Source organism: Lissotriton vulgaris, chromosome 3_1 (assembly GCF_964263255.1).
Source record: "Lissotriton vulgaris chromosome 3_1, aLisVul1.2, whole genome shotgun sequence".
NCBI classification, from domain to species: domain Eukaryota; kingdom Metazoa; phylum Chordata; class Amphibia; order Caudata; family Salamandridae; genus Lissotriton; species Lissotriton vulgaris.
The window spans coordinates 805,858,805-805,883,414 of record NC_141689.1 but is presented as its reverse complement, the minus strand read 5'-3'; the positions used below and the strand labels follow the sequence as shown (position 1 = coordinate 805,883,414).

Genomic DNA, 24,610 nt, shown 5'->3' with positions numbered 1-24,610 from the left:
TTTTATGGACTAGGCAGCATATTTTAAATTTGATACGTTTTTTTATGGGGAGCCAGTGTAGTTTTTTGCAGGGTCTGAAGTTTTGTCAAAAGACTTTCATTGATGGTGGTAAGCAGTGCATTGCCATAGTCCAGGCGACTTATAATTAAGCCCTGTATTAGGGGCATGCGGGATGATATGGGGATCCACTTAAAGATCTTCCTAAGGCTGCGCATTAGTCCAAAGCTGGTGTGTACTACCTTGTTGACATGGGACCACATGGACAGTTTATTATCAATAGTGACTCCAAAATTCCGAACTGAATTCTTCGGGGCAGGACAGGGGCCTAATGTTGGTGGCCACCATTCATCTGACCAGTATTTCTGCGTGTTTCCAAACAGCATTATCTCGGTCTTTCCGGCGTTAAGCATCAGATAGTTATTGGTCATCCATTCCTTTGTAGAGGTCATGCAGTGTTGGAATCTAGGTTTAGTGTCTGTAGGGTTTGGACCTAGGGTGATTAACAGCTGGGTGTCGTCAGAGTAAGACACAGTTTCAAAGCCATGAGCTCTGATTATCTTGGCAGTGGGGATAGGTATAAGTTGAAAAGTGTGGGGCTCAATATTGATCCCTAGGGAACTTCCTTATCGTTTTCCACATTTGTTGAGGAAAAAGACCCAAGTTGGACCCTAGACATACTTCTGGTCAGGTAACTCTGGTTCCAAAGTAGGGCTGAGCCCTCAACACCAATCTCAGCTAGGCGCTCTAAAAGAATGCTATGTGAGATGGTGCCGAAGGCTGCCGATAAGTCGGGTAGGATCAAGATGGCTGATTGCCTTGCGTCGATGGTCAGCCGAATATTATCCACTATCTCAAGCAAGGCAGTCTCAGTGCTGTGAAAAGCTCTGAAGCCTGACTGGGATGGATCCAGTAGATTGTTATCTTCCAGGTGCTTAACTAATTTTTTTTTTATTAAGGATTCCATGACTTTTCCAAAGAATGGTAGGAGGGAGATCGGGTGGTAGTTTAGGGGTTGTTTTGGGTCGGCGTTGTTCTTTTTTAGTATTGGTCTGATTATAGCCTCTTTCCAATGGGCGGGGACCGTACAATGTGTTAAAGATAGGTTCAGGGTGATGGTCAATTCAGTGATCAGGGCCGGTGCAATTTTAGCTAGGATTTAGGAGGAGGTGGGGTCAGCTGGGGACCCTGATTTGATTTTCTTTATTGTGATGCCCACTTCTTTCTCTGATAATGTGTGAAATTCTTTAAGGACATTATGAGGGGGGAGTTGTTCTCTGGGAAATTGATCAGATAGACTTATGGTTACAGGTGGCGCAGTCGGTTTGGGAAATAGTTTGTGAATGTAATTTATTTTGCCCGTGAAGTAAGTGGAGAGGACATTGACCCATTCCTGATACTCCGTGAGTGGGGGTTGGCAGGATGAGGGGTTTGTGAATTATTTTACTATTGAGTACAGTTCTCTATGCGAATTCCCTGCCTGGCTAATCCTGTTTCCGTGGTAGACTTTTTTTGCTGATGCTATCTCGTTCATGTAAACTTTATGTAAGGCTTTATACTGTTGTTTGTCCGTTATGTTTTTTGTTTTTTGCCATTGTCATTCGGCTATTCTGGCAGCCTGTTTAGCTGTTTTTAGGTTGGAGGTGAACCAGGGGGAAAGTTAGGGCATTTCATTGCCTGTTTCGGGGCTATGATGTCTAAGGCAATGATATACAGCGGGGGTAGACTGCAGTACGGTGCGTACCTGTGTGCTTGCCCGGCAAAGACCAGGCCAAGAGTGGGCACTTTTGTGCCCGTACAAGCCCGGATTAGACCATAATTTCCTGCTAAGACCTTGAATGAAGTGGGAAAACAGAACATAATTGCCTCTACTGAGCCATTCTTGCTGTAAATTAATTTTCCATTTGTTTAGATAGTGATTCCAACCAAAGGGAGGACTAAGGGTCCTGCTTCTGGCTCTCTCAAATCTCCATTCTTTGTGGACTGTAAGGCATTGTTTAAAATCATAATCGTGTGGCGGGTGCCCCATAGGAAAGCATAACATGCAGTAACTGGGATCGGGCGGTTTCTTCCCCTCAGCTCCATAATGGTGTGTTATGTTTGTTGGATCGCATGTGAAGCCAAGAATTGCCCCACTGTATGTATCCATAAACTCCTGGAAGGACATAACACAAGACTCGTGGTAAAGATCTCCCAGGGCTAATATCTCAGCAGCTTTCCATGGTACCAAATCAAAGCAAAGTATCACCTCTCGGAGGGCCACCATCTGCCAAAGTGGGATGAGAGGGGAATAAGGTAAGTGGTATACCTGACCCTTCATGTAGGGGCACCAGCACAGGTGGGTCACCCTCCTCTGTTGTGACTCCTCTTTTGGTCGGGCTCACTGAGCCATGTGTATACCAGAACTTTCCCTAGGCAAAATGGAAGCATGACGACAATGTCATCATTTGCCAGGGTTTTTTTTCTCCATTTAGACGTCTTATTGGCCAAAACAGGTCAGTCGTGTTAATATCTACATTATTATGTGAATCATAACTTATGTCCTACTGGAAGAGTGGGCTCATTCACACTGTGACGTATACTTTCCTTCTGTACCCCATCCCTTCTGTGTGCTCCACAGAGCTGAAAACTTTGTCTACACAACAGCCAATGTGAGTGGAAGTGAAATAAATACTATTTAATCCATCTAAAGATGACAACATGTAGGGCAGGTGCCATGTACATAAGGGCGTGCATTGGCTATGAGCTGTGACATATTTTCAGTACACACATTTCCTAAGTGCTTCAGACGCGTGCTCCTCCCTCGGGCTGCACACATTTACATGAGCTCATCCCAGGGCTTAGACGAAGGGCAGATCTACATGAATCTGGCAAAGAAATCATGAGAGCAAAAATATCAAAAGAGTTGTACTGAACTTTCATAATGAGCCCATGTCATCAGTAAGCAGGGATTACAATGCACCGAGCTCTCTTTTTATATGTCTTTCCTCCTTGGAGTGGGACGTTCACAAAAAGCCTGTGACCTCATGCTGGTAATGGAAGAGTGCCAGAACAAGAAAGCAAAGGCAGGCTAGGCAATCCAAGAACATTTCTAAATGAAACATGTGTCCCCGGGGAGAGATAAAAGCATCATGTTTGCATAAACTGCAGAACATGTCGATTCGAGGGCTCCCACACATCTGAACTGTTCACACAGTGCTGGTCGTCTTCTCCCTCTTGGTCTCGCTGACATGGTATTTTGTGTGCCCAAGTTGAACTTAGACTTAAAAGAAAGCAATCTGCTCTAGCAAATTCCGAGATACTGATTCACTACATACGCATCTGTGGAGATTTATAGGACCACAGCTTGAATTTACAACAGCTTAAAAACCGAGAGAGTGCCACATTTTTTGCAGAACTATGTGCAGGGTTAGGACAGAGGTGAGATGTCAAGATAGCTTGAGTGCACGAAAACCCAACAAACTGATTAGTGTCGTTCATCAGAATCATTTTGCATTTAGTATCCAACTCTTCTAACAAACAAAAAAATGAGTCTCATATTAATCTGCGGCGGGATGGCAAACGGGGCACTGATATATAATTGTTTTCCATTAAAAAAAAAAAACGAATGTACAAATTCAAGAAACCTACTTCTGAAGATTGTCTGCTTTGCAGAAAATTAACAGGAATGCATTTTGTGTCACAATTATATGCATGAAAATGAATTAGTTTTGCAGATTTCTAAATCTACTCCTGGGCAAGTTTATTTGGAAAGTATGTTATTTGGGTAGACAGAATTCAAAGTAAATGGTAAAGAAGGGATCAGGTACCCATCCATATGTACATCTATGCATCTGTCCATACACATCAGAAATAGCAGTAATTGAACACGGTAGTTTTTTTTTGTGAATCACCATCTCTTGAACGTGTATTCAGTTAAATGTCATTACTTTATTTTCCTTCAAATATTGAAAAGGTTCAAATAACTTCAAGAGGGTGGAATGCCACATGGGAGAAAGCGCCTCTTTTTGAGTGGTCAGCCCCATTTATTGTGGATGGATTCTTCTGTTTTCTGACTTTGTGCACTGTGACTCTGCTAACCAGGCCCAATGCATGTGCTCTGACCCAAAACATGTTGAAATTGGCGAACATCGAATTGGCATATTTAACTTTCCTACAAGGACAGAATATATGGTGTCCAAAATGCACCCAAGGAAGAAAAAGGTAAATGTCACCCGTGGAATACTTCACCACTGTGAGATCTTCTAGAGTGACCAGGTAAACATGACTCCAGCTCTACCACTGTAGCATGGCTGTTGCAATTTAAAACATGTACCCGACCTGTCAAAATTATATTTTTTTGACAGGCGAAAAAAATCTTTCTAACTATTAATAAGTTATCATTATATGCTGTGCAGTTCACAAGCCAGGGTGCATGGCACTTAAAAGTAGGGCATGTAGCAAGTCTGGATGGCCTGAAGAGAAAAATTGGGAAGCAATATTAAATATTTATTCTGCTAGCTCTGCTCTTGGAGCAGGGCAGAAGTGGCTTGCCCACTACTAGGTGCGCAATGACTGTTGGTCGGCCCTCTCGTGCCTCCCAAACCAGTCATGCGCACTTTCCCCGTTCACCATGCGGGCTGCATTACAACCTGCATGGAGAATGGAAAGGGGCGACCACTCGGTCCCCCCGAACGTATGGTAGGGTGCCCGGATCCCCCCGGGAAGCCATTTTGGGCGGGGGGCGTGTCTCGGCTGGTATGCCCGAAGCGGCGTAGCCGGGGCGCGCCTTTTCCCGCCCAAGAAGGGTTGTCCTAGACACCTACACCGTTGGCCACACCCCGTAGGCGTATCAGAGGAGGGTACATGCCCTCCCGAAGAGGAATAAAAGGAGCAGCAATCCGAAGACGCATCCTCTTGTTCCTGTGCTTGGAAGCTGCACCCTCTCGTTGCACGTGAGCCCTCGACGGAACAAGGAGCAATTTTGAGAACTTGTAATTTTGTGTTTCTCTTTCAGGACTTCGAGCCTTAGGGGCCAGGACCACGTTGAGCAACAAGGATCGATTATCAGTTAACAATGCCTGGCAGGAAGGCGGGAAAGAAGTCCGGGACTGATCAGATGCTTCGCATGCTGATAAAGGATATGGCGAGTATGAAAAAGCAGATGGCGGCGATGAATAATACGGGTAAACCGAAGAAGGTGATAGGCCCGGCCTTGCCGGGAGTTGTCCCCACGGGGAGGGGTAAAAGGGTCAGGAATAGGACGGCTGGGGAGGAGGTCCCGGTTCCCGAGTTGCCCCCGGCAAACCCGGTCATCCCAGTCGAGGCCCCGGTACCGATCATAGACGCGGGTCAACCGATTCCGGTTGTTGTTACGCCCGTCAGCGAGGAGGACATGCCTACCGAATTAGCCGCCCAGTTAGCCGCATGGCTTGGCAGAAAGACAGGGGGTGCTACGGCGCCGGGGGACATGGCCGAAGAGGCCAAGTTACTAATGCAGCAGTTGCGGCAGTCACGCGATGCCGCGAAGGCGAATCTCCCTCTTGTCCCCCCACAGGTGACTTCGGAAGGACCGGCAGCTGGTGTCGAAAAAACGGCGGGACCAGAAAAAGAGCCGGGTAAGCAAGCATTGCCGATGGCAAGGGAGGGGTCTTTACCCTCAAGAAGGGAAAAGGTGGTCCAGCATATACCATTGGCCACTAAAGAATTGATATGGGCTGATAAGTACGTGAATATGTTTTCCCTGCTAACTGACCATCGCGAGATGGAGTATGTTAAGACGCAGAAGGATTTGTGGCACCCGAGTGTATGGCGAGCGAAAATGGCGGGATTCAGGGTTGATGAGACAATCTCTAATTGGGCCAAGGCCTTTGCAATGTTTTCAGCAATTATTGGGGAACGTAAGCCCGAGGTTTTGACCGAATTGTCTTGCTATCAGGCACGAATAATGGATTTTTATGAGACATATGAGGGCGATGAATGGATGGGTTACGATATGAAATTTCGTAAGGCCATGGAGTACGATTCATCTCTGACGTGGGATTGTCTCGACTCGATCTCTTGGCAGAAGCAGCTGCTGCCGGGCGCGACGAAGTCGTCCTCGCTCGGCAGGAATGGGTCGGGGTCTTCCCGCCATCAGCCTGTGGCGCCCTTTCGAGCGGGCCCCGCTGGCGACCAACAACCACGTAATAGTGGGAATGGGGGTAAGAAAGGGGTCTGTTGGAATTTTAACAGGGGCAAGTGCACAAGGCCACAAGGGACATGTAAGTTCAGACATGAGTGTGCAGGTTGCGGAAATTCGTCACACCCCGAGAGTTCGTGCAGAGCCAAGAATGGTGATACGGGGGGTAGAGGGGGGGCCAAACAGGTCTGAGGGTTATCATCGTATACCGCTACCTACCCCCGTAGATATCATGGCAATGATCCCCTGGCTAAACGAATACCCTGATCATGTCTCCGCTGGGGTGTTGAGGAACGGCTTCTTATATGGTTTCCACATCCCGGCGGGGGACTTTCGAGGGGAATCACTTTGTAGAAACCAACTGTCGGCGCAGCATAATCCAATGGTGGTTGAGAGGAAGATTGCAAAAGAGGTTGCCCTTGGCCGGGTTGCTGGCCCGTTTAGACACCCGCCAGTAGCTAATTTCATCTGTTCCCTGTTGGGAGTAGTCCCCAAGAAGGACCCGGGGGAATTTAGGCTGATCCATAACTTGTCAGCTCCGAGGGGTCTTTCGGTGAACGATGCGATTGACCCAGGAGTTTGTTCGGTGCGGTACGCATCTTTCGATGATGCCGTCGCCATGTTGAATCGCCTGGGGCCCGGAGCACTGATGGCGAAGTCAGATATCGAGTCAGCGTTCCGGTTGCTCCCGGTACACCCATGTGATCAGCGTCTGTTAGGCTTTGTGTTCCAAGGAAATTTCTACATGGATAAATGTATGCCGATGGGTTGTTCCATCTCTTGTGCTCATTTTGAGAAATTCAGTTGTTTTTTGCAATGGGCGTTCACCAAAGCCACTGGCCATACCCAGGTTATGCATTACCTAGATGACTTTTTGTTCTTGGGGGCAGCCGGCGACACACAATGTGCGCAGGCGGTACAGGAATTTTGCACTCTCATGAAGAGGTTCGGGGTGCCGTTGGCACCAGGTAAGACGGTTGGACCATCTACTTCACTCGAGTTTCTGGGAATTGAGCTCGATTCGGTGGAGGGATGTTTCCGTTTGCCTGTGGGGAAAGTAGCAAAGTTCAGGGCTTCCTTGGAGTTGTGCATTGGCAAAGAAAAAGTCACGCTCCATCAGTTACAACAAGCAGTGGGTCAGCTTAACTTTGCCCTCAGAGTGATATCAATGGCCCTCCCCTTTTCCCGCTCTATTGCGCAAGCCATGGTTGGTCTCAAAGAAGGACACCATCGCACAAGACTGTCTGCAGAGGTTCGCCAGGACATGCGCATTTGGTTGGCATTTCTGGCGGATTTCAACGGTCGAGTGGTGTGGAGCAAACCGCCAGCGTCCTCGGACGAGCTGGGTTTGTGGACCGACTCGGCAGAGAGCGTGGGATTCGGCGCCATCTTTGGTAATCGATAGTCGGCGCAGACATGGCCGACGTGGTGGCACACCAGCGGTCTCACAGGTAACATTGGGTTTCTCGAGTTGTTCCCCATTTTGGTGGCTCTGATGGCATGGCCGGACGAGTTCAGAGATCGCTCTGTGGTGTTTTGGTCCGACAATATGACTGTCGTTGAATGTATAAATAATCAGGCAGCACGCTGCAAGTTGATATTGAGATTGCTGAAGGAAATTGTACTACTTTGCATGAAACTGAACGTACAATTCAGGGCGAAGCATGTGCCAGGGGTACTAAACCAGGCGGCTGATGCACTCTCTCGTTCACACATGCAGGCTTTCAGGGGTTATCTACCTTCCGCGGACCTAGCGGCGGCACCATTTCCCGAAGCACTTTGGCAACTCGGTGCCCCAGATTACAAGACCTCGTGGCAGCAAGCCTAGCCCCCAGGACAAGGAAGGCATACGAAGGAGCGTTTCGTTCCTATTGTGCATTTTTGGGTCCGGCAGGGGGGGTCAATTGGGGTCAGGAGGAGTATGTCCTGAAGTTTCTTGTAGCACTACACAGTGCAGGCCGATCAGCGGCAACGGCCAATAGGCACCGGGCCGCCATTTCATTCATGGCACAGGCACATGGCATTAAGGACCCCACATCGTCCTTTTTGGTAAGGAAGGCCCTTCGTGGTTGGCAACGCCTTGAGGGTCGTAGAATAGACGAAAGGCGCCCGATTGGGTTAGAAAGGCTGTCCTTGCTGATGTCGATACTCCCCGCGACATGTTCCTCCCAGTTCGAGGCAGTGCTGTTCCGGGCCGCTTTCGCATTAGCATTCCATGGGGCTATGTGGGTGAGCGAGCTGGTAGCCAGAAATAGGAAAGATGTAGAGGGAGGTCTGTGTCGGGATCACATTCTGATCAAGGGTGATTCAATGGTGGTCACAATAGCCAGGTCCAAGACCGACCAGGGTGCTATGGGAGACAGTATTGTTGTCCAGCGCATGCGAGGGTCCCCCATGTGCCCGGTGAAGTGCGTTGAGGAATATTTGGCGCGAAGGGCGGATGCATGGGGGGGGAGCTTGCTGAGACACATCGACGCCACCCCACTGACAAGGTTTCAGTTTCAGCGGGTGCTAAAGATGGCAATCGCAGCAGCGGGCTTGGACCCGGGCGATTTCGGGACCCATTCCTTTAGGATAGGGGCTGCTACAGAGGCTACAGCCAGGGGTCAGAGTGTTGAGAAGGTGAAACAACTGGGACGATGGTCCTCGAACTGTTATAAAAGGTATGTGCGGTTGCACATGTTGTGAAGCCAATGTCATGCACTCACGCTTCTTGTCTTCTGTTTGGTTTACGGTTTCGCGAACATGCTATGCGGGGCGGACTGTGCAGTTGACCCAGCACCTGGGGTCCAGCGGTCAGAGATCACCGGCTGAGGACAGAGTGTTGTGGGTCGTGGGCCACTCATACGTGAGGCGGGCCGGGGACGTATTCAAAGCAGGTGACATGATTCACGCAGCTGGGGAATACGGGTACAGGGTGACCTTCCACGGAAGGGGCGGGCTCTGTATTGACCAGTTTCAATGTTTTGTCGAGGAACTGTTAGGGCGGACAAGGTCACCGCCGTCTGTAATCATAGTACACTTGGGAGGGAATGACTTGGTGACACTCGGTCGGCGAATACTACTCGAGCAAGTTCTATCTACAGTTAGCTGGCTGGCAAGAAGGATCCCGGGGTGCACGATAGCATGGTCCCACATGATTCCCAGAAAGGTGTGGCGGGGGGGCCTCTCTGTGTCAGCACTGAACCATTCAGTAAAAAAGGTCAATAACAAACTTGGTAGGTTGTTTCGCTCGGCGCAGTTGCAGTGTATTCCGCATGGATGTATTCGGGGGGATCACATGTATCTCGAGGATGGGGTCCATTTGTCCCGGAAGGGGAATGTCTTACTCATAGGAGACGTCATAGCATGGTTAAGGGGTTTATAAAAGCATGACCTTTAATAGGAGTTTGTGGGGGGGCCGGATAGCCGGTCAACTATCCGGCCTGTGGCGGTAAGGTCATGATCGGTGAGCAGTAATTTCAAGGTCCCTAGAGGGGGGGCGCCACCCATTACGGATGGGAGCGCCCGGGGGAGGCGGCCATTGGCCCCTCACACGGGGAGGCGGCACCCACTAAGTATGGGGTCGCCGAAGGGAAGGCGGTCATAGGCCCCTTCCAGGAGAGGAGGCGGCTAGATGCCCCTCCTATGAATTTCCCGGGGCCCGGATATCCGCGACGGCGGATGTGGTAAACAGTGTGGGGTGGGAGGGGGGTCCACGCTACCTTCTAGAAACCTCACACGAGTCCTCGGACGACCATTAAGATGGCGTCGAGTAAATAGGGGGCCCCCGCAAAGACAAGGGAAATTGGAGTTGGCACAGAGGTACAGTCCTCTGCGCGCCCGCCCTCACACCGTGAGGGGGGAGTTCTGGTAGTAGGGATCTGACACCGGTTGCGACCTTGCCGTTGGCCCGTAATGCTAGGATGTACAATTTTAATTTAGAAAGTATGCATTTGCAGGATGTTAGACTCGGCTAGGAAAACCTTTGTACTAGAGATTTGTTAAGGTTAGCCAATGAACGTGTCTTCATCGAATGTAATAAATGAAAATTGTACATAATATGAAACTTTTATTTTAATGTTTTAATTTTTGTTTCATATTTTAATAAATACGGCCGGAAGGGTAATTCCCTCCTGCCTTCCAAAAGTTCAGAACTGTGTCCGTCTTCCCATCCTTGGGGATTGTGTTGGGAGGGGGTGACAGGCATCCCAGCCATATGGAAAGGGGCGACCACTCGGTCCCCCCGAACGTATGGTAGGGTGCCCGGATCCCCCCCGGGAAGCCATTTTGGGCGGGGGGCGTGTCTCGGCTGGTATGCCCGAAGTGGCGTAGCCGGGGCGCGCCTTTTCCCGCCCAAGAAGGGTTGTCCTAGACACGTACACCGTTGGCCACGCCCCGTAGGCGTATCAGAGGAGGGTACACGCCCTCCCGAAGAGGAATAAAAGGAGCAGCAATCCGAAGAAGCATCCTCTTGTTCCTGTGCTTGGAAGCTGTACCCTCTCGTTGCACGTGAGCCCTCGACGGAACAAGGAGCAATTTTGACCCACCCACCAGCCCCTTATGGCAACGTTAGTACTGCAATAAACTGATTTGCTTTGATAATTTCCTTTTTTCTCCTTGTTTAGTGGTTAATAAAATGTCAATGTTGGTACTTCAATGAAAGAATGATTGGCTTCATAACATTTTCTTCCTTAGTGGAGCGGAGTATAACAGTCTAGTTGAAGGATGTGTTTGAATACATAAGTAATAGGATAAAGATGTCAATGTATGGTTAATTTTCTATCTTAGTAGGTAAACACATGTCGTATTTATTTTTTGGTCGGGCGGTAAGGTCATGATCGGTGAGCAGTAATTTCAAGGTCCCTAGAGGGGGGGCGCCACCCATTACGGATGGGAGCGCCCGGGGGGAGGCGGCCATTGGCCCTCACACGGGGAGGCGGCACCCACTAAGTATGGGGTCGCCGAAGGGAAGGCGGTCATAGGCCCCTTCCAGGGGAGGAGGCGGCTAGATGCCCCTCCTATGAATTTCCCGGGGCCCGGATATCCGCGACGGCGGATGTGGTAAACAGTGTGGGGTGGGAGGGGGGTCCACGCTACCTTCTAGACACCTCACCCGAGTCCTCGGACGACCATTAAGATGGCGTCGAGTAAATAGGGGGCCCCCGCAAAGACAAGGGAAATTGGAGTTGGCACAGAGGTACAGTCCTCTGCGCGCCCGCCCTCACACCATGAGGGGGGAGTTCTGGTAGTAGGGATCTGACACCGGTTGCGACCTTGCCGTTGGCCCGTAATGCTAGGATGTACAATTTTAATTTAGAAAGTATGCATTTGCAGGATGTTAGACTCGGCTAGGAAAACCTTTGTACTAGAGATTTGTTAAGGTTAGCCAATGAACGTGTCTTCATCGAATGTAATAAATGAAAATTGTACATGATATGAAACTTTTATTTTAATGTTTTAATTTTTGTTTCATATTTTAATAAATACGGCCGGGAGGGTAACTCCCTCCCGCCTTCCAAAAGTTCAGAACTGTGTCCGTCTTCCCATCCTTGGGGATTGTGTTCGGAGGGGGTGACAGGCATCCCGGCCATACAAACCCAGGCTCCCATTCTCTGGTTGAGCATTGAATCAGGACGCTCAAAACCAATCACAACGCTGCACTGCAGCGTTGTGATTGGTCAGTGGGGCTTGCCTGGGATTCCTTGAGGAGAGCAGAGACTCGGGACCCGGTAGCAGGGTAAGTTACGTTTTTCATTTTTTGTATTTTATAATGAGCACTCTCCCACAATTGTGACCCCCCCATAACCCCTGTGCCACCCGTGCCTTGCCACCCATCTTGCCAGATGCAGCCTTGCCCATCCCCCTCATAGTTTGAACATGATCAAACTATGAGGGGGATTTTTTTTTGCTTTCAGGAGTGGAAATAGTGTGTTGCTTATTATTTCTAATGTTTGCTGAATGGTTACTACTTAAAACAGTGAAACGTTACCGTTTCAATACTTATTTGTTAATTCTTCGCACTGGAAAGCATTGACACTGACCGTAATTGGAAAGCCTGATGGACAACTCATCAATTTCCTACTTCTAATTCACATCATAATTTGCATTGCCAAGTTGTAGTTGGGTAAAATTCACTCCAGGGTGATGATGTTTTCAAAGTAAGATTCTGAGACAAAACATAAAAGCCTTGTTCCGAGTTTAATGAAAATGTAATTCGGGAAATTTACCCTGTAGCAAACCCGGTACGCACCTGAGTTTTAACTCATGCCAGAAGTATCAGTGAATACAGAGGTGAAACGGAGGAATAACCTGTGGAAGAACACATGAGTTCCAAGATCTCCCACTTGTTGACTTATTTTCTGCATACATGTTTATTGAGGTAGTACATGCTGAAATATGAATGGGTAGAAATCTCAGAAGTACACAAACTTCAAACACCTGTAATTTCAAATTGGGTGCTAAAAACTTGAGACTTGTTCGATAGTACTGGCCAACTCAGAATGAGGCCTACGTATTTAACCTCAAGTCTAGAGTATAGAGTGAATCCATCCCTGTGGTGGATAGTGAAGCTTTCTTTGAGGTGACACCTCCCCCAGTATTGTAAATCAGAATTTGTAACCTCTGGAACTAAACAAAATGGAACTGAACATGACATTACATTTGCTTATAAAGAATGTCTCATTAGCAGTTCACAATTCACTCCCATAAATTGGAATGAGCAAAGGTAAGGTTCATTTCGAGTTAGCACTCAAAAGGCAACAAATCCACGTGGAACTATACAGCGTACTGTCAGGGTTCCAAATCAAATTATCTTTCCAATCAAAGACTGCTGAAGATTACCTTGGACCAGTCTCCCATTCTCCAGATGAAACATTTGGAGTAATCTTCACAGTCCTCCATTTCTTTCGGCCTTGTGGACAAAACGCATTTCTTCCGCGGATTAGTGCACCTGACTGTGCGGTGCCGTACCCCCTTGCCACATTTCAAAGAGCACTAAAGACAAAAACAGAAGGATTACTAATCATCCACTGTGATTACTTAGTATAATTGCAGCTACATCTTGGAGTACCGGGACTCTTGGTTATGTAAGATCAACCTGTAGCTTTGCAACTTGTCAAATGCTAGGCACACAATACATACATGGTGTGTATTTAATCATTGGGAATGTTTATGAAAACACCCACGGAGAACTTCACAAAGGTAACTTACACTTGTACACTTTTGGGTTACTTTAGCAGCTTTGACTTTGCATCATTTACGAGTGCTACAGTGACTCAAACGTTTAGATTTATATGCCTCAAGACAAATTTCCAAGTGTAAGTTACTACTGCCAAAAAGGAGCTGTAGTAGGTCCAGTTTCACACATGCCTACCTCTGATACTACAACACCCTCACATGAAAAGAAATGGTGTCAAGGACCTAAAAAGTGACCTATAAGTAATAATGGTCAATTCCATTTAAAATACTTATTTATACTTTTTAAATACATTTCTAAATGAATTTTATGTTCAAAACATAATTTAATGAGAAATATTATTTTATAATAACCATTTTAATAACTCTTAATTTAAAATATATATAACTTTAATTTAGAAAACAAATTAAATTATTTTAAATTAACTATACATATCTGTGTGTAGTTTGAATATTTAAGAGTAAATCTAAACATTTTACTTCAGGTAGGATTTATTTTAATAATTATTTAAAAACTTTTATTTTCTTACTCTCACACCACAACTTGGGCTACTTAATGTCTGGGAAGGGACAGACCTTACAGAGGTGGAACAACAGCTGACCAAATTGGGATATACTCCAATGAAACGCGAGATTGCTAGGAAATGGGGACTGGCACATCAGCCGTCTCCGAGGGTATGGGCAAAGGAACTAGACAAGTGTATGATAGCTGAGAAGGAGGTGTTTAAGTCCAGAGGTTGCCCAAAGAAATGGGACAAGAAATGGGGCAAGTGGAATGAATACCGTGGGGATTTGTGTACCTCCCCAACAGTGGAGATGGAGATGCAGCAGAGAATGGCACAATCTTTGGAAGATAATGACTAATGTTGGGGCCTATCTTGGTAACTGCACCTGATTGGTAGATAACTATGCTGTACAATGATTGATAACTGTGACTCTCTTTGTTTGTTTTGAATTCATGGTATAGAATCAATACAAATATATTTAAAAAAATGTTATTTTAACTTATTATAATAACATTAATTAAATATTTAATATCAAATTAAGTTAAGAGTGCTGTTGAGTTTTTATTTTGTTGTTTATTTAAAATAAATACATAACATTATTTTACATTAATATTTACCTAAAAATATTTTCGATAATGGGTTTCAAGTTTAATACACTTTTTTACATTTCTATATGCTTTACCACAGGGAGGTCTCTACCCTGACGGATCTTTTTTTCGGACTATACAGACCCCATTGTAAGGCAATTAGAAAAAATCTTATGTTCTTGCCATTGAGGGGCAGATCCCTCTACAAATACATAAATATGCACTTTGCAGATCTATCCCTTACATTTGCATGGGTTCACTAAATCTTATTTGTTATGCTCTGAAATGTACAGAAGCTATACATCACTAGACAGTCTCTCATTGTCCCTACTTACACTGCTGAAAATTCTCCACGTGTAACCAATTTTCAGGGTTAAGGGTTGATGTTCAATTACACTTTTGCTTGACCCATTTTATTTTATATTAACTGGAAGTATGTTATTTTTTTCAAATATAATTGCAAAATAACCTAAACCTTTTAAAACTAGAGTTAGGGGAGCAGTGAGGTTGGATAATTCCATTGGGCGTGTTAGGTAATACTCACAGGACAATCAAGTTGTTGTTCTTTTCTACTTGCCCACAGCAAACCCTGCATCTTTCAAATCCCCAATTTTGCAAACCATACCTTAAGACCCGCTTTTCACCTCTAAGATCCGCAGATCCTTGTTGTGCGAATCAGGGAGCTGATAACACTTTTCCAGCAACTAAGATTAGCTCAATTTTGCAGATTGTTTGGTGTCTTTGGCATTACATAATGAAGAAGACACACCCCTAAAACCCAGGCTTGCAAACTCTCATAACTACTGTGTGATGGCAACAACAGTCAAGACAAACACGCAATGAGAAGTATTTCCTATGAGCATGCAGAACTAAAGGGATCTTAGTGTCTTATGTTGTGATAGCTTATAAATTGTTTTAATGTAAAACAAAACAATTCTGGCTTCAGCAGCATTATAACTTGGAATGCAAATAAAACCTCTGTGTTGGCATGAGAACCTTTCTCCTTGTGCTTGCTTCTTTGGAGGTCTAATAATGGATTGAACAAACAGGCTTTGTGTTCATGCATTAGTTTTTATATTTTAGAGAAATTGGAATAGTATTATGCCATATACTTCACCTCCGACCACACTCCAGCTTCCCATACTGTCATACATTCCTGTCCTTCACAACGTTGCATAGAGGCAGGCTTAGGTCCATGACAATCCCTTTCACGAGCGCGAATCATTGTTGTGTTTCTGAGTTGTTGCGTACAGGCCACTTGTCGGCTTTGGGTTCCTTTTCCACAAGTTCTAGAACATGGCGTCCAATCTGTCATCACCCATCTACAAACAAGCATGTTACACATCTCATTCTTCAGCTTTTACAGTACTTACATGAAAAATAAATGTCCTATTATATAGCATATTTGATATTGTGGATTGGTATGCGCAGGAACCCAAAATTAGCCCCGTCAAAAATGTTCAAACCAGATATATCGCGGGAGCGGCAACTAGAATTGGGAAAAGGTGTGTATTTTTGTGTAAGGCCACCGCCTAGCGTTCACCCCACATGGTAAATGCTGTTGTGACATACTGGACAGCCAGGCCCTGCATGATATGCAGGATTTTTATAGTACATTCTGAACCTTTTTAAAATGCTTGGTAGTAGAATATCTTGGGTTACTGTTGGACGGTGAGCTACTTCAATTAATCTATATCTTTGTGCCATACCACTCCCTTAATTCGGTTCATAAACAGTCTTTTAGTGAATACCTTTTCATGACAAATGAGAAAATCTAAATAAATAATACATCTAGTAACCCCTTGGTGCAACAATTTAACATGTTTCATAGTGCTATCATCGCCTTAGAACTGGATATTTGTGAATCATTTACAAGTCTGCTGGAATGACAATTACTGGATTGATTGAATGAATGGGTGAATTAACGTTTGAACAATAGAAAACCAAATGAATATGTATATTAGTTCTATAAAGAATACATCAATAAATGAAATAATGTGTACGATTTTCACTTGTCAGACTGTCTTGATGCCAATATAATGCCTCTATGTTGGTTGCCAGGGTGTCGTTAAGTATGTGATTTACATTGATATCTTATATTACTCTTATCGAGAGGCTGAAATAAGAAGGCAGTGAGAAATACCATTATACTAAGTGGAAGCACACAGCATCTGCTCAAATTTTCGATAAATGCAAAATTTACAGTCAAGTCCCCAGTTACTCTACTGAAAGTATAATGAATAATTCAATCACTCATGAAAAATTCCGATCGGCTTTAACCTGTTCGCATGAGTGCTCGCCAGTCAAATTTGCTACCTGGCTGAACCTTGCCCAATATACCCTATTTATCATCAGTTGCGGCTCATACGCTAAGGCGGCAGAGCATCGCCCTACTGCTTTGAGAGCAGTGAAGAGGAAAAAGAAAATTATAATAACTGAACGTTAATATCATTTGATTTTTCCGTTCCTAGGTGCGGGGAGGGGTGGGCTGGCCAGAGCAGGAGCCCTGCGAGAGGACTGGCATCTACTCCAAAAGTACACAGGATTGTTTGGAAACAGTCCTGAGCAGTTTGCATCTTACCCAGCAGGCTGCAGCAGCGGCCTATGCAGGGACATTTAAATAAAGAATACATCTATCGTCATTGTCGGTCGAAATCCCCCCCTCCACCCGGCCACTCCACTCTTACCTGCATGGCCCGCGGCTGTCAGGCTGTAATGCACAGCCCAGTGAGGGACAGGCGCATGGTCCCTGTCCACATCTGAGAGCCTAACCTCGGTTCTCAAACTGATCACAAACCTGCAGAGCCGCGTTTTGATTGGCTTAGGAGAGCCCGGGTGTTTCCTGGGACAGTGGAGAGGTGGTGGTTGCGACGTGACTGCAGGTAAGTTGTATTTCTCTTTTTTTATTTTCTACCTCTCCTAAGGCCACCCGCCCCATTCCCTATCAACCGCCGCTGTATTTAGGGATCTCTTCACTTTACCTCAGTTAACAAAACACCATTGGCTTAGATTTGAATTTGGTTTGACCAGGCAAGCGATAGCAACAAAGACGAGCTTTGTCACGCAGCTAGGTGAGCCTTGGAAGACTCAGTGAAAGCAGAGATCTAGGGGATTATATTTACAGCATTGATCTTCCCTGCCTCTAAAGTGACATTCCAAATTACTTGCCTTTTAAACACATTGCCAAAAGGACTTAGCACCTGTCTTCCTACTCACAGGATGTTGCCTCACAATGTTATTGTAACAAAGCAAAGTACACTCAACATGCCCACACTGACTGGAAATCCGAGGCCTCTTTTTCTCTGTTCCCTTCAAAAGATACTCTGCGTAAATTCTTTAGATTCAGGTTAATGTTGATTCCACTGATTGAATTCAGACACGTGTGGTCCGACAAAAGGATGTCTAGTGACTGCTAACTCTTGGGGAGGCTGGAGCGAAAACCTATCTCATATTCTGTGTCTTTGTCAGTTTATTGGATACATGCCATCATTTACTAAAACCTTATTCTCTACTACTAATATCTGTTCAATTACACTGCTGTTTACGCCTGACTGATCAAACCACCCCCTCAGCTAAAGCCAATCTTTTTCAAGTATTTTGACATGGCCACTAAAGTATTAAAGGTGAATGCCAACTCTTCTATCGACCAAACCATCTAGATTTAATGTTTCCACTTTTACTCACTTTGGGGCGATTGTTATCGCAGATAAACCTTAGTATTACCAAGGTTTATCGCAAATGCGATAAAAATCGGCCGCAATGCATGTATATCGCTGAAAAGTCCGCGATATTCATGCATTACCGAGTTAAGGCTCTTAGCGCGAATATCGCCAAAAGTTGGTAATAGGAGATAGCGATGTTAGCGACTGTTTCCAGTCGCAAAATCCTTGGCACGCCCACTTTGCATGTCATTAGTGATAAATATCACTGACATGCAAAGTGGGGCCCAAGATGGTCGCTATCTCCTACTAGCTGTCGCTAACTGGTGTTAGCGACAGCTAGGTAATAGGGAGATAATTTTATCTCCGCTTTATTGGCTTTTAAAGTAAAAAAAGCGGAGATAAACCCCCTTGATAATATGCCCCTTTGTTATTTTAAATATTGAATTCTTATATTTAAATCGAATAGTTTCTGAATAGCTGTGCAATAATTGAATTCATTCATACATATTTTTATCCAAGAGCTGGTTAAATTGCCCATTAGTAAATGAGCCTTCACCCCCTATGTGCACAAGTTGTAGGGGTTGGCGTTTCTCATGAGAGAGTCTTTTAGATTTTGAATGACTTATCAATTCAGAGAGGCCATTGGTAGTCATCTAATGAACGTGTACAGTAAAAGTCCATTGCAGTGTATTTCTTGGCCAATCCAGATGTGTCTTAATAAACTTGGCAAAGACCTGCCTGACTTTGGAGAAAAAAAAATAGTGAAAATGTAAAATCAGGATCGTGGAACGAGGACAAATACTTTTTGCTTATAGCAATTCATTCTTGACGTTTTTAAGACCGAACAATTCAGCTACTGAAACAAATCCTTGAATTTAAAAACATAACCCAATAACAGAACATTGATATGCACACCGATTATGAGAAATTCACATTCCCCGTTTCTGCACACAGGAACACACGTTAGTGGAAACTTTGAGAATGGAATTTCGATACCATACATTCCAATTTATAGATAGATGCGTGAAATATGTGGTGTTTTCCGATACTGAGATGACTGTCTTTTGATAAACTGCAGATATACATTAAACTTGGTCTAGTATGTATACAGTAAGTATGGCTTATCAAAACACATGATTTAGCATGTTTACTTTAAAGAGAAATATTTATTTTAATAACCAAATATTATTATATTTAGTAATCACAACTGCATCCACATAGCGCTACACTCATGAAAAAACATTTCACAGGATTCGATCAAAGGGCAATGGCGGTCCCACGACCACAATGTAACTTTACAAAAGCAGTCCATAATTGGAACACCATTTCCCCTTATCTTTTCATGTTTTTGAGGGCACCATGGGCCTCTTAAATTGGTCCTTTTGGCGAACACCCTTCCACCTCATCTTCAGCAGTGAGCAATGTCTCTTTTGCCCACTAGGGACACCACCCTAATAACTCTCCTCTCAACATGGGATTCACCAATTCCCTCCAATAGTCCCAGTAACACCTCTCGGGGAACCGATTTAATGTTATGATCCAAGGACCACAGAGATCTCCCATGTCGCACCCTCCCAGAAGAGCAGGGGGCAGGGCCATGCCATGTGAAGGAAATAAGCATTTGGGGCTTGGAAGTGTGTACAACTAGTCTGCCCCTATTCAAATTGATAGGCATGGTCATCCCAACCCCCAGTGACACACTCATTCTCCGGTACCAGATGAGCAGCAAGATAGTAGGCGTAGAGGTCTGAGGCACCAAGACCCTGTCAAATGGCGACTACCTGGCTGATGCAAAGGCCACTCAATGACACCCACTTGCCCAAATAAAAGAGGTTAGCTTTGAGGTGAGGGAGCAGAACCATGCCCGAGGAATTAGGTAGGAATAATTCGCCGGGACATAGAGGTATTGAGGCGAGCACATCATTTTAAATAATGCAATGCGCCCCATTGGGTTTTAAGGGAGACGGCTCCATTTACATAAGTCTTTAATCCATTGTCAATTGAAGAGGACGAAAATCAAGACACCAGGCCAAGTCTGGAAGACAAGAGCTGTGAACCCCAAGATAATGAAAAGAGTTCTGTCTAGTTGGGATATCTGTGCACCAGATCTATGCCATCACATAGCCGCACCCAAGAGCAGAACCAATCCTCCAAAGTATTGTCCATTCTGGATCATTCCACCCATTCTGGAGTAAGTTGTTCCATCTAGAGCGTTTTCAGCATCCTCAGCCTTTTCAGTACGGACTACAATTGAAGACTTCAGTTCAGAGATTTGGCGTGTAAGAGTATCCACATCGTCCTCAGTTGTCGAGATCCACGTTTCAGCTTTCTTGACCCTTTCAGCCACTCTACGGAGGTCTTGGCGCAGAAGAGAAAAATCAACACGTACACCCTCCCCTTTAGCCTCCATCGCCTCTCTGGAAGCCTGAATTGCATTGAGGATAACTGATAGGTTAACAGGTGTTAGTGTTGTGGACATGGCGAAAGAGTCCCCAGACGCACCTCTAGTCTCAGGGATCAATGTGGTGCATTGGTTCCTTTCAGTTTGAGCACCCAAGGAGAGACAGGGTTTGTCACGGCCCATAGCCAGGCACAAAGAGAGATGGGCCACCAGAAGGAGAAGAGGACACAGAGAATTGGGGGCAGTCTCCTCGGCCCAAAGCAACAGTGGAGCAGGTGTCTGAAATAGGGCGCCAGCTCAAGTCACGCAGTTTGTCCCAATGGCACCCCCGGCAGATCTGTATGGTAATCAGTGAGGTCCCAATGCAGGTTTACCCCGCTTGCCACTCCCAGCTCCAGGCCCAGAAGGAGAAACAGTTTGGTTGTGTACACAGCCTCCATAGAGGCAGACAATGTCGATGGGAGGAGGGGGGAGGATAAGTACTAGCTCAGGCCCCAGCAACGGACCCCTACCTCTGTCTGTGTGAGCGAAAGGAACCACACTCCCTCTCACGATTGGAGGCATCTGCAAGGTAGTTACCGGGCAGTAGTGGCAGCAAGGCACAGATGGTCTGAAGTTTTCCCTGTCAGCCATTGCCTTCGATCACTCCGGCTGCTATCTTGATGCTCTCAGTCCCTATATGAAAATCATTGGAAAGTGGCCCGGTGATCCTGAGTAGCCATAGGGGAGTTCAGAGGGGTCCCACCAAGTCAGCACCACTGGGGGCCCTGACAGGTGAGTCTGGATTGTGCTGCCAGGCAGGACTTGGAAGGATGGTGATTGGATATTGGGAGCTCTCCTAAGATCTTGGTCTCCTTCTTAAAGAACTATTACATAAAAGTGCACCAGGGAATATATCCTCCTTCTATGTTCATCCAAGTGACTTCTCTCCTCATTAGCTGCTCTTGTTTGAAATCTAGTAAAACCTGTCATTTCTCCCCGAATGTTACTCCTTCTTTTTCACACACTGCACATGCTTTACCAAGAGAAGCCTGTTGAAAACCTTCCTAGAATCCACAGAAAAAGTTGCACTGCACAACCCACCAGAAAGAAGTGGCAAAGCTAACATTCCAAAAATTACATTTCACACATTGGTCCACTTAAAAACATCACATTAAATTATACACTATAACCACACAACCAGGACCTGCTTGGGAGGAAAGGGCTGACGACATGTTATGTTATATGTGGTTGTGTAACACGCTCCGATAGTCAAGACTGTCCTGGCGCGGGAGAGACACTGAAACAGAGTGGGAAAGAAGTAAGCTATTCATGAGTTTGAAAGAGGTGAGTTTTAAGCAGTTTTTTAAAATTGGTCAGATTGGGAGCGTGTCTAAGAGCGTCTGGCAGGGCGTTCCACATTTGAGCTCCCTTTACCGTGAGGGATTGTCCGCCCAGGCGGACTCTTCTAAATCTGGGGATGACCACCTGCTTTTTGGAGGTGGATCGCAGCTGATGGGTTGGGAGGTAGGGTGTGAACCTTTTGGCTAGATAAGAAGGGCACGGTCCATTGAGGGCTTTGTAGACGATGACCAAAGTTTTAAAGCGCACTCGTTGTGCCACAGGGAGCCAGTGAAGATCCTTCAGCTGTTTGCGAACGCTGAGTCTCCTGGGGATGTTAAAAATGAGTCTCACTGTGGCATTCTGGACAACCTGTAGCTTTCTGATCATATAGTCAGGAGCCCCTAAATAGAGGGCGTTTGAGTAGTCCAGCCGGGAGAGTACCAGAGCCCTGGCAACCGTTTCTTTCGCCGATTGAGGAAGGAGGGGAAAGAACTTGCGAAGAGTGGTCAGAGTTCCAAAGCACGTTCCAGCCAAGTGTGAAATCTGGTCGCGAAAACATAAGTCGGCTCCGAACCAAATTCCCAGGTTCTTGGCAATCCCGTTCTCTTCCTTAGGGCATGTTGATTCACCGGGCCAGATGGACTCCTTAAAGTCACTGGGGAATTGGCCGTAGAGCAGGATTTCTGTTTTATCCTCGTTGCATTTGAGGCATGATTTGGCTAGCCAGGCGAATACAGAGGAAAGGCATTGGCGTACTCCAGAGGTGCACAAGTTCTCCTTTTTCCAGGTGAAGAGAAGCAGCCAGAGGGGACACCCTAGGTGCTCTGTTTCAAAACGCTGTGCTTATCTCTTTTGAGCAACTACAGACTGACTGTGGATTATCAGCATGCCACTTTACTGGTTTATGCTTGATTGCTGGTGAAGATGGATCGACTGTGGCAGATTGTCGACACAGAACTGGAACAACACCCGCTGGTCAGCACCTTACACGCAGGGCCGGACAGGCCGTAGGGGGCAACGGCCAATGCCCAAGTGCGCAGCACGGGTGGGGGGCCGGTTTGGAGCCCCTGGGTGCCATTTTTGTTACAGGGCCGGTTTTGCAGCATACCTGCAAAATCGGCCCTGTAACAAAATCGGCCGAAAACCGGCCCTGGCAAAGCTCAGCGACACCCACAACACCCCGGTGGGGGGGACGGCCGAGCACTTTGCCAGGGCCGGTTTTGGTTCCCAGTCCGGCCCTGCTTACAAGCTATAGACAAGGGTCGCCGGCTTTTCACCTGACTCACTTGAGCTCTGGCACACACTTCTCAAGATCCCCTACTGCCAACCGTAGGAGCTGGGAGCGAGACATAGGCCGGGACTTGACACAAATGGATTGGGACAGAGTACTAACATTTCCGCACAAACATTCCTGCAATGCCAAGTTTCAATACATCCAACATAAGATATTTCACAGGGCCTATCAAACCCCGGCATGATTACACAAAATATTTGGGTCTGCCTCTAATTTGCCCCGGTGTCAGATATTAGAGGCTGATAGGTGCATATGTTCTGGATTTGCCCAGTAGCAGCAAATGGCATGAGGTTCTGGACGCACTAAGTGGAATCATAGGACTTTGACCTATACACCATGGTGAGTGGAGTCTTGGGATTGTTTAGGTGCAGCAAGGCAGGGAGCACCATGAACCATTTCATAGACCAAGCGCTGTTCAGAGTCCACAGGTCCATTGCCATGTACTGGAAAGCCAACAAGTTACCCTGGTGGAGGCACTGATGCCCAGCGATGTCTAAATGGGGCAGAGCTGAATCATTAGTGCTTCAGCAAGAGGAAACCCGAGGACTGCACAGGGTTCCCACAGCTTCTTACTGGGACAATGTTCTACATTAGCTACACATATTTCAAACGGATCTCCCTGCATGGATAGGATATTGACCTAGCTGCCGTACAGCATCATGTTCTAAGAGACAAGCACCTTTACTGCCCTTAGCCCCATTCTTGAATGTAACATGGATGGGAAATCTACTGTGAAGGGATACTGATGGGTGGTGCCACATCGCATGTGCATGAACCTGTCTCTAAAATTGAGGTCCGCATGCACGGAGGGTGGACACACAAGAAGACAACAGCTGTCTTAACTTGGATTTCATATATTGGGGGCGTGGTTTGAGGCTCGGCAAAATGGCCGCACACTAGTGTAGCTCTGCCTGCCACCCTATGACATCCTGCAGTTATCCTTTCCCCAGACTCGACAAACTGGTGTTTTCTGGCCGGTAACGCCATCCTGACTCAAAGAGCTTTCTGGAGATATGTAGCGACAGTAAATACGGGCTCGGAACCGGGCTGCCCGAGTCCCCCTGGCTGCTGAGTGTGGACGGCTAATGGCGGATCATCCATAACGGCGGGGATACTCGCCCGCTGAGCAGCTTGATCTACGCTGCAATCCTGACCGATTCTGCCGCCGGAGCTGGGGGCGGCCGAGGCGGTCACTGCGGAGCTGGAGGCGCAGGTGGGGGCCGCGACGGTGGCCAGCCAGCGGAACCAGCGGCAGTGGTGTAACCTCGCCGGGCGTGTCTGAGCACGCAAGCGTCCATCCCCAAGGTGAGGAGTGGGCCGCGAAGCGCTGTGCCGCCCTTGACTGCTGCAATTTGTGTACGCCGGCCCCCCACCAACCACGAAAGTTTCACTGAGGTAAGCAGCACTCACGCTGGACATTGCCCTTTGAGCGCACTGTGTGGGGATGGAGAGACATCGCGGGGCACGTGGGTGCGGGGACCAGACTGCACCCCCCTATCCCACT

At 46.5% G+C, this 24,610-nt stretch overlaps 1 protein-coding gene across 1 annotated transcript in view; it reads right to left on the bottom strand.

Annotated features, from left to right (window-relative positions):
* The window catches only part of ADAMTS19 (ADAM metallopeptidase with thrombospondin type 1 motif 19), a 503,101-nt gene that overhangs the window by 83,681 nt on the left and 394,810 nt on the right, over positions 1-24,610 (bottom strand). Inside the window, exons 11-12 of the mRNA XM_086963564.1 lie at positions 15,544-15,748; positions 12,980-13,132 (exon numbers count right to left, since the gene is read on the bottom strand). Of these exons, the coding sequence (XP_086819690.1) occupies positions 12,980-13,132; positions 15,544-15,748 (358 nt within the window). The remainder of the gene's footprint in view (positions 1-12,979; positions 13,133-15,543; positions 15,749-24,610) is intronic.